The sequence below is a fragment of the Melopsittacus undulatus genome, chromosome 10 (assembly GCF_012275295.1).
Source record: "Melopsittacus undulatus isolate bMelUnd1 chromosome 10, bMelUnd1.mat.Z, whole genome shotgun sequence".
NCBI classification, from domain to species: domain Eukaryota; kingdom Metazoa; phylum Chordata; class Aves; order Psittaciformes; family Psittaculidae; genus Melopsittacus; species Melopsittacus undulatus.
In genome coordinates, this window is record NC_047536.1 from 32,568,811 (window position 1) to 32,583,088 (window position 14,278).

A 14,278-nucleotide genomic window follows, 5' to 3' on the forward strand; every position below is an offset into this window, starting at 1 on the left:
CAAAAATACAATTCAAATTAGTACAGTCAACTGCTGATTCACAGTGCACACTGTGCAACCCTTCTGTCAAACACAGAGCAAACGTATCAATACTCACCTCTTCTACATTAGAAACAATTATTATCTTTATGGGAAAAAATAAAGCTTAATCATGTAGTTTTCCTCCAGGAATCAGCTGGGTAGATTGATAGGCTCTTAATCATACAATTGTCATATGATATGAAACCTCTAAAAGTGTTTCCCTCTCGTGTGTATCTCTGGGTGCGGAATCTTTGAAGGTGGAGAAAAGTAGTTTGGTGCCATATATTAAGAAAAAAAAAAACAACACCCCAAATCCTAAACTTCCTAGTCTTGCAGAGCCAAGAATGGATGGGCATTCAAAGAAAATGTAAATGATTACTCAGGAATATCCCTATGCGATACATACATTTGAACAACAGTGAAGATGAAATGGCAGCAGTCCTTTCAGGCTTTACAGCATTGTAATTATGATCGCTTGCCCAGGACGGTGTGCTGTTTTCTACTGCTGGCTCTTTAGCAACAGGTTGAGTGTTTGCCTCAGTCTTGGCGGTTGTCAAAACAGTCTTCTTCATATTCACCTCTCTCTTCTCAGGAAATGGTCTCTTTTGGTTTGAAAGGGGTTTAATACCTGCCTGTATGATTGAGTGAGGCTTAGTTAGTAATAATCATCAGGTGTATTTTACAGACAAGCAGAGATATAGTTACATACATGTACATAGATTTCTTTTATAGTGAACTCCTGTAAATACACTTGAAATATACACTAACTACAGGAAAAGGCAGTAGTAAGACACCACCTCAAAAGAAGAGTACTATCAGTATGGTGGGGGGGAGGTGGTGGTATCTGTTCACAGAAATACTGCCCATTCTATTGCAATTTCATAAGGGAAGAGACTTTAATCTTTTTCCTTCCCAAAGCACATATACAATGCAGTCACATTAGCTCACAATCGACAGTACTTTTGAATTAACTAAAATTCTTCAAAAGTACCCCAAACTGCGCTGCATCTAGAAGGCCCATGCAAGAAACACAGATCATGAACATAAGCTTACCTGCAGCTGAGATTTTGGCATGCCAGGTTTGTCAGGTTTCGGTTTGATCTTCTCTTTAGGTTTTGGTTTGGCATCTTTGCCAGAACTTAAAAACTTCATGGTGGCTGCAGCATGTTTGAGAATGCAGTCATTGCTGCAATACACAGAATCAGGCTGAGCCACATTAAAACAGCCAGGACCAATGCACTTGGATGCACCAGGAGCGTCAATTACCTACGGATTGAAATGGAGTGAATTCAAACTTCAAAGAGGAAGTGACAGAAACATACCTTTGTAGCATTAAGAAATGCTTACATGGCGTATGTGCAGACCACAGCTACGACTGTGACTTGCACAACTGCCAGCATGAAAGCAACTTTCATTTATGGTGTAACAGAAACACCGCATACAAATGTAAGAATTGCCCTCCCATAACACACTGCTTTCAGAATGTGCTGTTTTCAAGTGGCTGCTCTGCCAGCAGTGACCCAAGGGAGGCTCATTTCCTACATTTTCAGATGCCATAAGCACACACATTCTTTTTTCTGATCCTCTGTATCACATGAGAAATCTCTTTAATAATGCAGAGCTGCTTTCTCAAGAGCAAGGTTTCTAAAACACATTTTACTTGCATAACACCATCAGCCACTGCCCTCAACCATGCACACTTGCAAAAGGAAGGACTCGGCTATTCAGGTGTGCAAATAATTCTTGCTCTGGAGGTTTTAGGTTTACCAGTTTTCATTTCAGAAGTCCCTAGCTTACATAAATACAACCATTCTCCCAATTTGCCATAGCCTAAACTTCTTACACATGGAGAAGTTTGCATATGCAATTTGTATTCCCCTCTACTTCACAATTACTCTCCACTTATACTGATGTGTTACATACTAAACACTTCCTCTTCAGGTGTTATGTGTAGAAAATAGCACATTCCTTGAAAACAAGGGCACATTAGGTCAAAGTATAGAAATATGTGATAGCTCTTCAGGCTCAGCTATATCACCTCCAGGTACTATGCCTGTAGTCTCACTCTTCTAGATTACTCCTAAAAATGTTATACAACTGACCTAACACTCAGCATTACTGTAGTTCTAACACAGCCTCTCCCCATCAATAAGCTGCAATGTGTAATTACCAAAAGGAAGGTTTTCAGGAATATTTCCAATAAAAAAATATGTAATTTGATAGCTTGTCCCCTAGCAAAAGTAATTAAAACAGCATTGTCTGCTGCAGCCTGATAAGACCTCAGTTTAGGAGTGTTCCCTTAAAAATTAAGCTTATGCTTTAGAGTACTCTTCCATCATGTACACACCGAACTGTGAAGTACAAGAAGTATCAACTCAGGTCACCTAAAAGCACCTCAAACTTCAGGTTAACTGAGCTGTCATTTCTAATTCAGGGCATTTTCTCAGATGATGACAGGATCTGCAGTGCTGATGTCTGTACTCATACACTTTCCAGTTTTAATCACAACCCAGACCTCTGCAGCTATAGGTGCTCACACACAGCACCAAAAAGGAGTCCTTCTCAAAGTGCTTAGAACAGTGCAAGAAAGCAAAGTGAATGAGACTGTTCAGTCACTGTTACTGATTTCAGCACATTAACATACGAAATGAGCTTTTTGCCTAGAATGGGCAGGGAGTTCTCCAAAGGGAGAGCAGTGCTTGCTTAGCCAAGACATAGAGGGATCTTAACTGAGGTATGAGGAGTAACATGGGCTAAAAAATGAACAGATTTGACTGTTCAGTTCCCTCAAGACATAGTACCCCCTTGCAAACACCAGTACAGCAGTTCCATTCCAGTTCCAAATGCCAAAAGAACACCTAAAATATAAGCAGTTCTTGTAAAAGAGGCAATAGGTTAATAATAATGTTTTTTCTTTCACTAAATGAGAGATGCTTAACACATTCAAGTAACTTGTTAGCATGCTAATACCAAAGAGTAACTGGTGATACCCAGAAACTGAACTTAAGACCACCAGCAAAATGTAGTCCAAAACAAGAGAACTGGACTTGCAAAAAATGTTTTTGTGTGCAAAGTAGTTCAAATGCATCCGAAAACATTTGAGAGAAAAATGCTGTTTTCTGCACACAGTAAAACAGTAAACACATACATTAGGCTCAAACTTCCCATCTATACATTATCCTCACTACACTAATACAGACAGCTCTGCTATTTAAATTGACTAAAAGTGTTCCATAAACATTTTGTAGAAAATGTACTAAAACAAAAAGATTCCTCTGGAGATGCTTACTCACACTTGTCATACTTATTCTAGGGATGATTTCAACATTTCAAGAACATGTGTGAAAGAATAAATCCATACAGAAAAAAATATACAGAGAGCTGTCACCTTCTAACAGCAATGACATTAAACATGCTCTTAAAAGCACAGTGAGAAAAGGAAAATGTTCAAGACTTGGCATGACTACAGTAGTTTAGGCACTACTAAGATGACCACTGTGGCACAACGTTTTTATGTCTGCATACATTGAGCTGAAGAAGTTCAATGAAGTATTCTTTGCCTGGATTTTCATTTGGGCATGAAACAAGATTTTGTATTTCTGTTTAATGCCAGAATGTGCAATAATCCAGAATATACAGTTTCATGTTGAAAAGGCTCTATAGAACAATTGTCTATGTACTAATAACTTGAAGAAGCAGCACCAAGACAAAAGTCAGAACTTCAGAGACTAACTGGATGTACAGAGAAAGCACAGCTGGAATTAACTCCAACAGACACCTGTCAGTGTTAAATAAAAAGTTTCACTATCATTGAAAACATCCAAAATTGATTATTTTAAATATAAAGTATATATATATAGTATAACTTAGTCCAGAATTCTAGTAATTTTATTAAAAGGTCACCTTATTATTTTACTTCCAAAACAATATTTAAGAAAGGCAGAATTGCACAAAGCACTTCCTTAGGCCTACCTTAAACTTTTAAACCCCCCAAATCAAAATAACACTTTCAGTTTTAGTTCCTGACCTGACAGAACTATGGATAACCGGTAATATTTAGTGAGTTGTTCAACTTCATACTTAGCTTTATAAAAAAACAAGCCAGATTTACAGCCATACAAGTCATTTGTTGTCTCAATGTACTCAGTGAGGCACAGAAAGTAAGAAACTGACAATATACTTACAGGTTGAAAGATCTTTAGTTTTTTCTTCCCACTTGGATTTGCAGCTTTTTCAATCCTACCCTTGATTCCTTGGTCCTCAACAGATTTTTGCTCAATTGTTCCTATGCTTGTGAATTCTGTGCCATCCACATTTACTTGCCCAGCGTTAGGTTCCTGCTGGTCCATTTCTGAAACAGGCTCATCCTGTCCCTGTAGAATGGTGCAGTTTGGACAGATATAGTCCTCCCCATTCCTTTCCAACAACCGCCCTCGAGCCTCAGAAATACCCACACAGTCACCATGAAACCATTCCTCACATCTATCACAACAAATCATAAACCTGGAAATAAAACAAAGAAGGAAAAGTAAAACACTATGAAAAGACAATTAAAGCTCAACAGGTATTTCAAGCAACAGATCTTAAGTATCCCATAAAGTACCAGTACACTGCTCTGCCTCACTTCCATATTCATTTATCCCCTCTTTAATAAAATACTAAATAAACTACCCCCAAAACTTCAAACAAACCCAAAAGCTCATTTACTTACACTCAAAAAGTGAGCATTTGGTTTCATTTCTCAGCAAAGAAAAATTCCAACTATTTGCTCTGTGCTCTTACTTGAAACCTTTGCCTACCTGTTGTTGTGAGGCTGACGACAAATACAATACAGGGCATTTGGGTCATAAATCTCAGACTCAGGTTTGCTTTTGGGCAGTTCCTCGGGTTCTTCATCTGTGTTCCCTTTTGCAGCAACAGCAGGCTTTGCCTCCTTCTGAAGCTCAACGTCTTCAGTGTCTTCTTCAGACACAACCACCTGACTTGCAATCTCAGTGCTGTCTACAGTCTCAGGTTCTTCTTTGACAGGCAAGTCAGGCTCAACTTCTTTTTCAGGCTGGACATCGCTGGTTTCTGTAGGATTCTCTTCTGCATTTCTTTTCCCAAAGCGCTTCTGTATATCCTTTATTGTCAGCTGCCCAGGTTTCTGTTCAACACGCTTCTTTCTTAGACGATTCTGTAGTTCTTTTAGTGTTAACCCATCACTATCACTATCAGAAGTATCATCTTCCTCTTCTTCCTCGTCCTCCTCCTCCTCTTCTTCTTTTGTACGTCTCGGTTTAGAGTCTTTCTGATCCTTACTGCTCCTAAGGCCAACCCTCCGAGTTAAAGGTTTTGCATCTGGAGCGCTCTCGACACTATCCTCTGAAGCAGTTTCAGCATCTGTAGCTGGACAGGATGCTGCTTCACTTGAATCCTCCAGAATAGTAGGAATACTCCTCCTTCCTCGGCGCCGTACTGTGGTAAGAAATTCTTCCACTCTTTCTGTTCTCTTTGGTTGCCGTCCACTTCTCCTAAGGTTTAAGCCTTGCTGCTGCTGGGGCTGTTGCTCACTGGAGTCCATATCTGTATCTCCTACACCTTCTCGCTTAGCAATTGTGGTTCTTCGAAACCCCCAGGTTTTCCTGAACTCTTTACTTGTAGGCTTGATAGATTTTTGTTCTTCCTCATTGCTTTGCTCACCTTTTTCATCCACAACTGATGCTAAACACAAATGAACAGGTATTAAACTGGTGGTGAAGAAAGATGTTATTTCTTAAGGAGTTTTTTTTCAACATAATATGTTTTCTTTGTGATAAGATAACTTTTTATCTCATTCTATGTCCCTGAAAACAGATAAAATGCCTTATAGTCAATGTAATACAACAGTGGCAATTAAGTACCTCACTGAATACTGTGCCAACATATCCCAGCTGTTAGAAACACTTTTGTTACTTGAAAATACATGTATACACACACAGAGTAGACAAATAAGCGTATTTTCTGCTCAATCTAAAATGAATAAATCTTACCAGGAGAACTATTTTCCATGTTGTCAGTATTAGATTCAGATTCTAATGACACTGGCTGTGAACTTACAGCTTGTTCCATAGTATGGTCACCACTGTCCACACCCTGAAATGCTGAAGAGAAACATAAGGTTCAAAACTCAAGATCCAGAAATACTCATAGCTTAAGTAATTATTACATATTCTGATGTAATCTACATATTGTTATTGTAACAAATAGTTACCTCAAATTCAAGCCACTAATGGTCACTGAATAGCAACAAAAAGTTGACTGAATCCCTTCAAAGTACTTAGCTGAATATATGGGTCTGGACACTATACTGACATATTTTATTAAACAGCCTTAGGACTTCTGATATCTCTGATATTTTCTAATACTTCTCAATGGTATGAATCGCTTCCCTGGAGTTTCTCTGGGGAAAATCCTCCAGCAGTTCCACTCATGTGGACACAGAGACCACACATGCAGTAGTGTGAAAGAGCAAAGGACAGAGCAATGAGTCATCCAAACAGACAGTACAGGCAGAGTTACTGCTTTAAAGGTGAGGATGGTATTTAATACCAGTAATATTTTCTGCTGATTACTTACAGGAGGTTAAGAAACAAGGTAGAAACACCCACCACTTTAAAGGAACTGCTGTTTAGGGAACACAGGATTAGCCAAAGAATAAATGAGGTTTTGGATTTTAAACCCAATGTAAAAACTAGAGAAATCCTCCAGTCCTCCTTGGTAAAATAAACCAAGTCTGTATCCTGGCTAACAGTTTAGCTGCTCTTTTTCAGTTGTTTCAGAAACACTGGTGGGTATTCAGGATAAGGCAACATGCTTTCCCTTCGCTATTACTCTAGCAAGGCTTATTTGGATAGGAGAAATTATATAGACAAGAACAACCTAGAAATATTCTCAAACATAAAAGCTTGTGTAGAATGAAATCGAAGAAAGGCTGCTCCTTGCCATGGTTATTTACAAAAAGGTTTTCAGCTTGTATGATCTACAGGAATGATCAATTGGCCATATGGGAAAAAGAAAGCAACTGTGCTGACAACCACGAACCCATTTTTTTCCTCTAAAGTCTTTCCAAGTGTACCAGGAGACTCTCTTATTTGAGAGAAGCAAATAACAGGAAGAAATACAAGATCTGAGGCTGCCTTCTGAGTAACTCAGGAATAACATGACCATGGACTGAAGTTTGTATTACATCATGGTGCACTGCTTTAAATGAGTTGCATGCCATAAAAATACTCTCCTCAATGAGTACAGAAACTATATTTTGCAGTCATTGCAATTACATTGCTCATGTGAAACTATACTATGCAGTAGTAAGTATACCCTGAACTGGGTTAACAGAAACAGAACTTTAAAAGCAACAAGAAACATCCCCCAGCTCTCCCAAGAGTATTTTTGGAGTAGTTACGTGAGTATTCCTGGCTCAAGAACTGCACAGGATAGCCAAAAGGGACTATTAACAACTGCACATATTACACCTACAGGTTTTCACAGACATCCTTTAGAAAGCTTTTCCCAATCTTGCAGTGCGCACTGGTGATAAATGCCTCTTTATTGCACATACTGCAACAGTTGCTTTGTTGTTCTGCCTTATCCAACACCATCTCTCTATAGTGCAATTCCTGTGCTTTCTAGCACTATATTTAACAACACTACAATAGAAATGTTAACTTGTCAATGCTACAGAAACATCAACATTCATGCAAATAGGTTAAAAAATTAACACTTAAGTTGTAACTTAAATGTCATTTCACTGAGGTACTATAAATGTTGCTGTAAAAGCAGCAGATTCCAGAACATCCATTTAATAGTAACTTATTACTTTTAGCATAACATCCAGAATAAAAAGTATATTTTAGGCCTCTAGGACACAGGTCAAAAGTTAAAACTGCTTCAATCCAGTAGGAAATTTCATTAAGTTCCCCTGTAAAACACATCACTAAGTATAGCTCTGTTTATAAACACGACTAAAATTATATTCATAGCAGAAAAAGGCTGCAACAGAAGTAAGGGAATAAGCCAAAACAGTTCAAGGTTACGTCTTTGTTTACCTTGAAAGACGAAGAAATATTACAAACTACAAGAAGAGGTATCCAAATCCTGAGATTTAAATTCCAGATAAAAAGTAAAGAACTAAGAGGTCTCTCCAATGTCCTCTATATGCTTTACCTGACACAGCATTAGAGGTTTGAATGGTTTCTCCCTGAAGAGCTGAACGAAAAGGAGAGCCAGAGGAGGGCAGCAAAGGATCGGAATCATTCAGCATTATCCCTCCAGCACATGCTGAATTCCTGGATTCTGAGATGCCAGATGAAGTCTCTGAGCTGTCAGCAGGACCAAATCCTAGAAATTCTCTTTTTCCTGCTGCCTCCTGAGGGGGAAAAAAAGGAAACAAAATCAGGCACCAATGTATTTATGAATTATCTTGCTATTTTCTACATAAATTTGGAATGGTTTTGCTTCTATCACTCATTTTACCACCTTCTTGAGAGTTTTCTGCTCTCCAAAAGACAGAGAAACTGGAATGAAAAGTCCAAGTAAACCAATACCATCTCCACCAGCTGAGACCTCTGAAATAAATACCAAATATGACTGTACTCTCATCAATTTGATTAGATTCCATTAGGCTTCCAGAACAGTAACAAACCGTAATCATACAAGTCTATCCATTTACAGAGTTTAAAAGCATTCCAAGAGTGAAATTTAGCAGTGTGCAATGAAACTGCAGAAATGCTTTTAAACACCATCAGCATGTTCAAGGTTACAGTAGGGAAGATTTACCAGTTTGTACAAAAGACATCTGCAGAAGACACCTGCAGCTTTGAGGATTTAAATCCAAGTGACTACTTGGTGATTTTGCAATAAAAGTACTAAAAATTTATAGTTGAGCTTCAGAATTAGGAAGAATATTCCTTATTACTGTTCTTTTCACAAGTAAGGTTTGCAATACAGAACATTTCCGAAGCTTTATTTCAAAGACAGCCGATTCTATCAGTAACAATAAAGTTTCCCAAAAAAGCAACCCATGGGAACCAACCATCTCAAAATCACAAGGAATTCCTTTAAAGCACCTGAACACGAGTAAATGGATAGTCCAAGGGGTCCCAATTGATGTGCAGAATGGCAATGGAACATCAACACTGACTGCCTGCCTCCAAGCAGGTGAGCTTGGATAATGAGTAGGATTTAACCCATGGTAGTCTACCAAACTGCAAGAACACCGGAAAAGAATCTGGGAGGAAAAGGAGGATGAGATGGACAGGATAGAAAATGTCACTCTGAACTGGCCTATAAAATACTAGTGAGAACAAAAGAGCAATACTAGACAGAGTTTGCATGTTGTGTTCTGCCATTAAAAGATGCAGAACTGCCACAGAAGGTGCAGGGAATGACTAAAACATTAGTAACTTTCAAAGGAGTAAAAACTGGGAGAGTTTAAGAACAGGTTAGATAATCCTTCACAGACATGCCAATACACAGTCTTTTCTTTTTAAAGGACACTTTTTTCCCTCTCCAAATCTCCCAAGCCCCAAACTCTTAAAGCATCTTTGCTGTTTAGGAATACTTTTTATTTCCTAAGCAATGATTGTCCCTAGGTGTTCTCCAATGCCATGTCACTGGTCCCAGAAATAAAGAGGGGAAAAGACAAATCCCTCCCAAATCTGATTTCCATCACTTTATTATTTCATGAACAGCAAATCTCAGAATTGGCATGACTGTGGCAAAGAAGACTTAAGAAAAACATCATGGGTTTGTAGCTAGATCCACATCAGGACTTCCTTCCCCTGGACCTTCTCTATAGGGAATTATATATATTATCAACACTCTTTCCCTCAGCCAACTGTTCCCACTCCAGAGAGAGAAGGAAACAACCAACAAAAAGCAGGCAACAGAATAAACTGCTTTTAAAGACCCTGGTGCTGTTATCTCATGGCATTGAATACCTGCTCTAATAAATATTTTGCTTCATTGTCTGGATCAGTGATTATATCCAGGGAATCAGTCACTGATGGCTGAAGACAGTCTGAGTTTAAAGCGTCTTCTTCCACGCTGCTGTTCTGCAATAACCTCTCAATCTCCCTGTTCAGAATCTCCAACTGATCCCACATCATGCAATTTTTTAAGTGACAGGCCTATGGGAAGAGGGAAAGTCAGCTAAAAACTTCTTGTTCAGCTCTAATATTAAACTATGAAACAAATTCTAAAACAGGCAAAAAAAGTGCGTCCTATGAGTAACTTATCCAGTAACATTTGAAAGGGAACTGTCCAAATGATTGCCTTCACAGTGCACAACTATGTATTGGTGCATTCAAAGTCTTGTGTTCAATGCGCTCTTTACAATTACATTTGAGCTGCAGAGCTGATACCACTAAAGAATTCCCAGCATGGATTTGGGATCCTCCTCCATTCTCAGGAGACACTCTGGCTCGTTGAATGCAAACCTTCATACAACGGTACTCATACCCCACCAAGTGGCAAAGCTGCACAGTGCGGTGTACAGCTCTGATTTAACATGAAATAGCATTTTTAACACAAGTAATAACTGAAACCCAACAGATTCTATGCAAGAATCATGCTGGTTTGCATTAGCAGATGTTATCTCATTATTATTATTACCTATAGAAAAAACTTTAGCAGAACTGCAATTTGAAAATTATCAAATTTGAGAGGTATAAGAATTCAGTACACTTAAAACACTACAATTACAGTCCCCTACATTTGCCGTAACACTCTTGGTTGTTCCTTATTATCATTCAGTGCTTCCATTTATTGCTCCCCCATTTGGTCCAAATTATTTTTCTTCATTAAAAACAGAGGAAGAATTCAAGCTTATTTTATATAAATGTGCTTTTACAAAACTGCATTTTAATGCACTTAAATGACTAAAAGAAGCTGAAAAATCAAATATTATCAACATACGAAAGTACAAAGCCTTGACTCAATTATAATTTGCACCTCAAATGTTCTAAGTGCCTACAAAAAATATTTACTGCAACATAAGGCAACTTTGGAAGTCTTCAAATACCTGCTTCTCTTCCAAACTCAGTATGGGTTTTTGCTCATTTTGTTCTCAAGTTCACTATTCAACTGCAGTTGAGATTCTGACAGAAACCTAAGCTGAAGCAGCAAACTGGTTATCTTGCTTTAAAGGAGCTGAAGATCCTTTGTGATGAAATTAACCTTATACCTCCTAATACAGTAATCACATTTCTGAAACTGCAAGTTCAGAAACCGAAAACCATCGTAGTTCCCCTAATGGCCAATTATCATCAGCATCACCCTCCCTTTCTGCCACATCTCTTTTAGAAAGGATACTATATACCTCTGAAAAATGATGCAAGGATCACTATAAATAACAGTACAGAAAGGCAACATATTATCAAACACATATACTGTCACTTACTAAAAACCTCAGGATTTGCTTTGGTTAACAAACTCTGTGGTAAGCAATCGCCACAGTGAAAACACATAAGCTCTTAAGAGGAACTATTAAGGAAGTTAGAAACATAAATCAAGAGTTTCTTACATGAAAATCCCCTTCTCCCCTTAGAGATGAAGCAAGCTTTGCCAATACAAACCCTAGCTTGATTTAAATGGTTACACAAGATAGCAGGTTTCCATTAAACAGAGGATTCACAGTACTTATTAAATCCATGTTTATGAACCACAAAGATACAGCCCTGACACTACTTGGGCTGCTACTGTCCCGCTCCCTTCTCCTATGCCCAGTTACATGGTCTATGCCACATCCACCACACACAGCTCCAACACAGTCATCAGCTCCCTAGCTAACACTCAGCTTATGCATTCAGCAGAAAATGATCCCACCAAAGAGTGAGCCAAAGGATAAAAACAATGATCATTAGAACTAGCACAAAGATGTTCAAGAAGAGGGATGGAGAACATGATACCCTCAAGCAGGCTGAGCTGGTGTAGCACCATGCTGCCATCTCACTCAACTCATGCACATCATCATCCACACAGCATGTGCCCATCAGATCTCAGCCAACAGGATTGCAACTGCCACCCTCAAGTCAAGGCTCTGTTTTAATCTTACAAACTGTAATAACAGGAGCATTCCAGTGAAACAGAACAGTCACTTATCAGAAGTGGAGCATAAAGCTGCTGCACAGTATCTTCACATACAATATTCAGCCAAGAGAACATTGGGGTTTCCCTCCCTCTCCATTGTTTTGCAGATAAAATGTTCCTGTTTTCTCAGAACAAGTTCAGCACTTGAATTCATTCTGGACCTAAAGTACAGAAGCAGCTGAAGAACCAAAGTATCCTACTCAGGAAAAAACTATCACAAACTTTTAATTTCAACATGGTCAACTATTCTCCAGCAATGACAAACCCAAAACCCCAGGACTGCCCACTCTCTAAGATGACAGGGGCCATCACCCACATCAAGTATCCCTGTAAACCTCTGTGGTGTTAAGTAAATATGCCTTGAAGAAATTCCAGAGGAGTTCTCAGCAGCTAATTTAACATGAGACAGAAAAGATATTCCCAAATTCCAAATCCTGCTATTGCAATGCCACTTGTTCACAATCACATGTTAAAAATCCTTTGTTGAACATCAACAACAAAAAGCTTGTAGTCTCACTCCATTTTTCTTTATCCTTCTCCCATTCAGACAAAACCTCAAGAAAAGCATACTGCTATCTACTGCCATCTCTGTAAGCCAACAGCTCATACAATCTCAGCCAAAAGAGCGATTATCCATGGCAGTAACACAGGGCTGAGGTGTTACCTGCAGGACACAGAGCTCAGAGAGACCTGGATCTGCTGATGCTGACTTCATTAAGTCCTTTTTAAGATAGCTCAATATAACATCTTAAGCTGATGATGACAGAGAAAAGCTTTTAAAGAACGTCAACATTTCCCATTCTTCTTGTGTTTATATTTTTAGACAAAGGCCAATTCAACAAGTTACCAACAAATACACATTCAGTTAGTGTTTCCACTGTTACTTTTTTCTCTCATTTCCCTTATCAGGTAAGGACATTCAGAGGCTCCACTGACTTCAGAAAGAGTCTTTTCTAGAACTTACTATTTTAACTGCATTAAGAATTCCTGCCTCAGTTAACTGGGAAGACTTCACTCTAAAAAAAGGATCTTGAAAGACAGCTTAGTAATAAAACCTTTTAACATGAACTAAAAAAAAAAAACAAACCCAAAAGAATTTCACCTTTATCTGAGGACTGAGATAAAAATAACCTGTCAGAACTGAGGGTAAATTTCTCAGTTTCTGCTTAACCAGCTGTTATATTTAGCTTTCTGAGGATCCTATATGAAAGACCAATGATCTTTATCCTGTCATGAATGTTAATTCTCATTGTCAACAGCTACATGATGAAACACGCTGCACCTCATTCCATGTTCTTGGATGTCAGCACTCTTTGCTGCAATCTGCACAAGTGCTGGTATCTCATTATTCAGAGGTTACACAAGCACCTTGCAAGAATACTTTAGTCCAAGTATAATATCTGGCACCTATCAGTTCCCTTATTCCCTACTTATCCTAAGAACTCTACAGAAGAATGTCTTATTGAAGCTCAAGTTAATGTTTTAGGTACATTTTGGATATTCAATGGCTGCTGCCCAACAACAGGACAGAAATCAAGACCACTACAACCAACATAAGGTTCTGCAAACTAAGGCTATAATGACAGAACCAAACACAGTTTGCACCTGAAAAGAAATTCAAAGTGTAAAAGTCTTACATCTTCTATCTTTCAAAAGCAGTTCTCATTCATCAGTTACCAGTTTCATCTCCATGTCCTGACACAGATGGTATCAGTACCCAATATACTAGCTCCAGTTTGAATTACTTGTAACTGACCTCTAGGTATATTTTCCTGTGAGTTTCCTCAGAATTAAAAGGCTTGACATGCAATATATTTGGCTAGAGACAACTTATCCAGGACAGATTTCTATCAAAGAAACTGCAAGATGTTATAAACAGGACAGAAGGCATCCTTTCCAGAATGCTGTAACAGTGATTCCAATCACAACCAACACTGTTTGCACATTTTATTCCCTATAAAAGATGAACTGGGCTTGGCCAATGCTAAAAAATTCCTAATAAGCAAATATGTTAATATGACATGGAAAAAAACACTGACTTAAAACTCATACAAGGACGTAATTCCTGATGTAAATAAAGAAATGTTGGTATGGCTTAGGTGATGCCATTCCCACTCAGAAAACTGATCCCATTGAGAATTATTTTGCA

At 38.5% G+C, this 14,278-nt stretch overlaps 1 protein-coding gene across 1 annotated transcript in view; it reads right to left on the minus strand.

Annotated features, from left to right (window-relative positions):
- DIDO1 (death inducer-obliterator 1) overlaps window positions 1-14,278 on the minus strand; it is a 50,763-nt gene that overhangs the window by 28,569 nt on the left and 7,916 nt on the right. Inside the window, exons 2-7 of the mRNA XM_031047019.2 lie at window positions 8,206-8,407; window positions 6,033-6,143; window positions 4,821-5,724; window positions 4,206-4,524; window positions 1,075-1,287; window positions 428-653 (exon numbers count right to left, since the gene is read on the minus strand). Coding sequence (XP_030902879.2) covers window positions 428-653; window positions 1,075-1,287; window positions 4,206-4,524; window positions 4,821-5,724; window positions 6,033-6,143; window positions 8,206-8,302 — 1,870 coding nt within the window. The 5' untranslated portion in view covers window positions 8,303-8,407. The remainder of the gene's footprint in view (window positions 1-427; window positions 654-1,074; window positions 1,288-4,205; window positions 4,525-4,820; window positions 5,725-6,032; window positions 6,144-8,205; window positions 8,408-14,278) is intronic.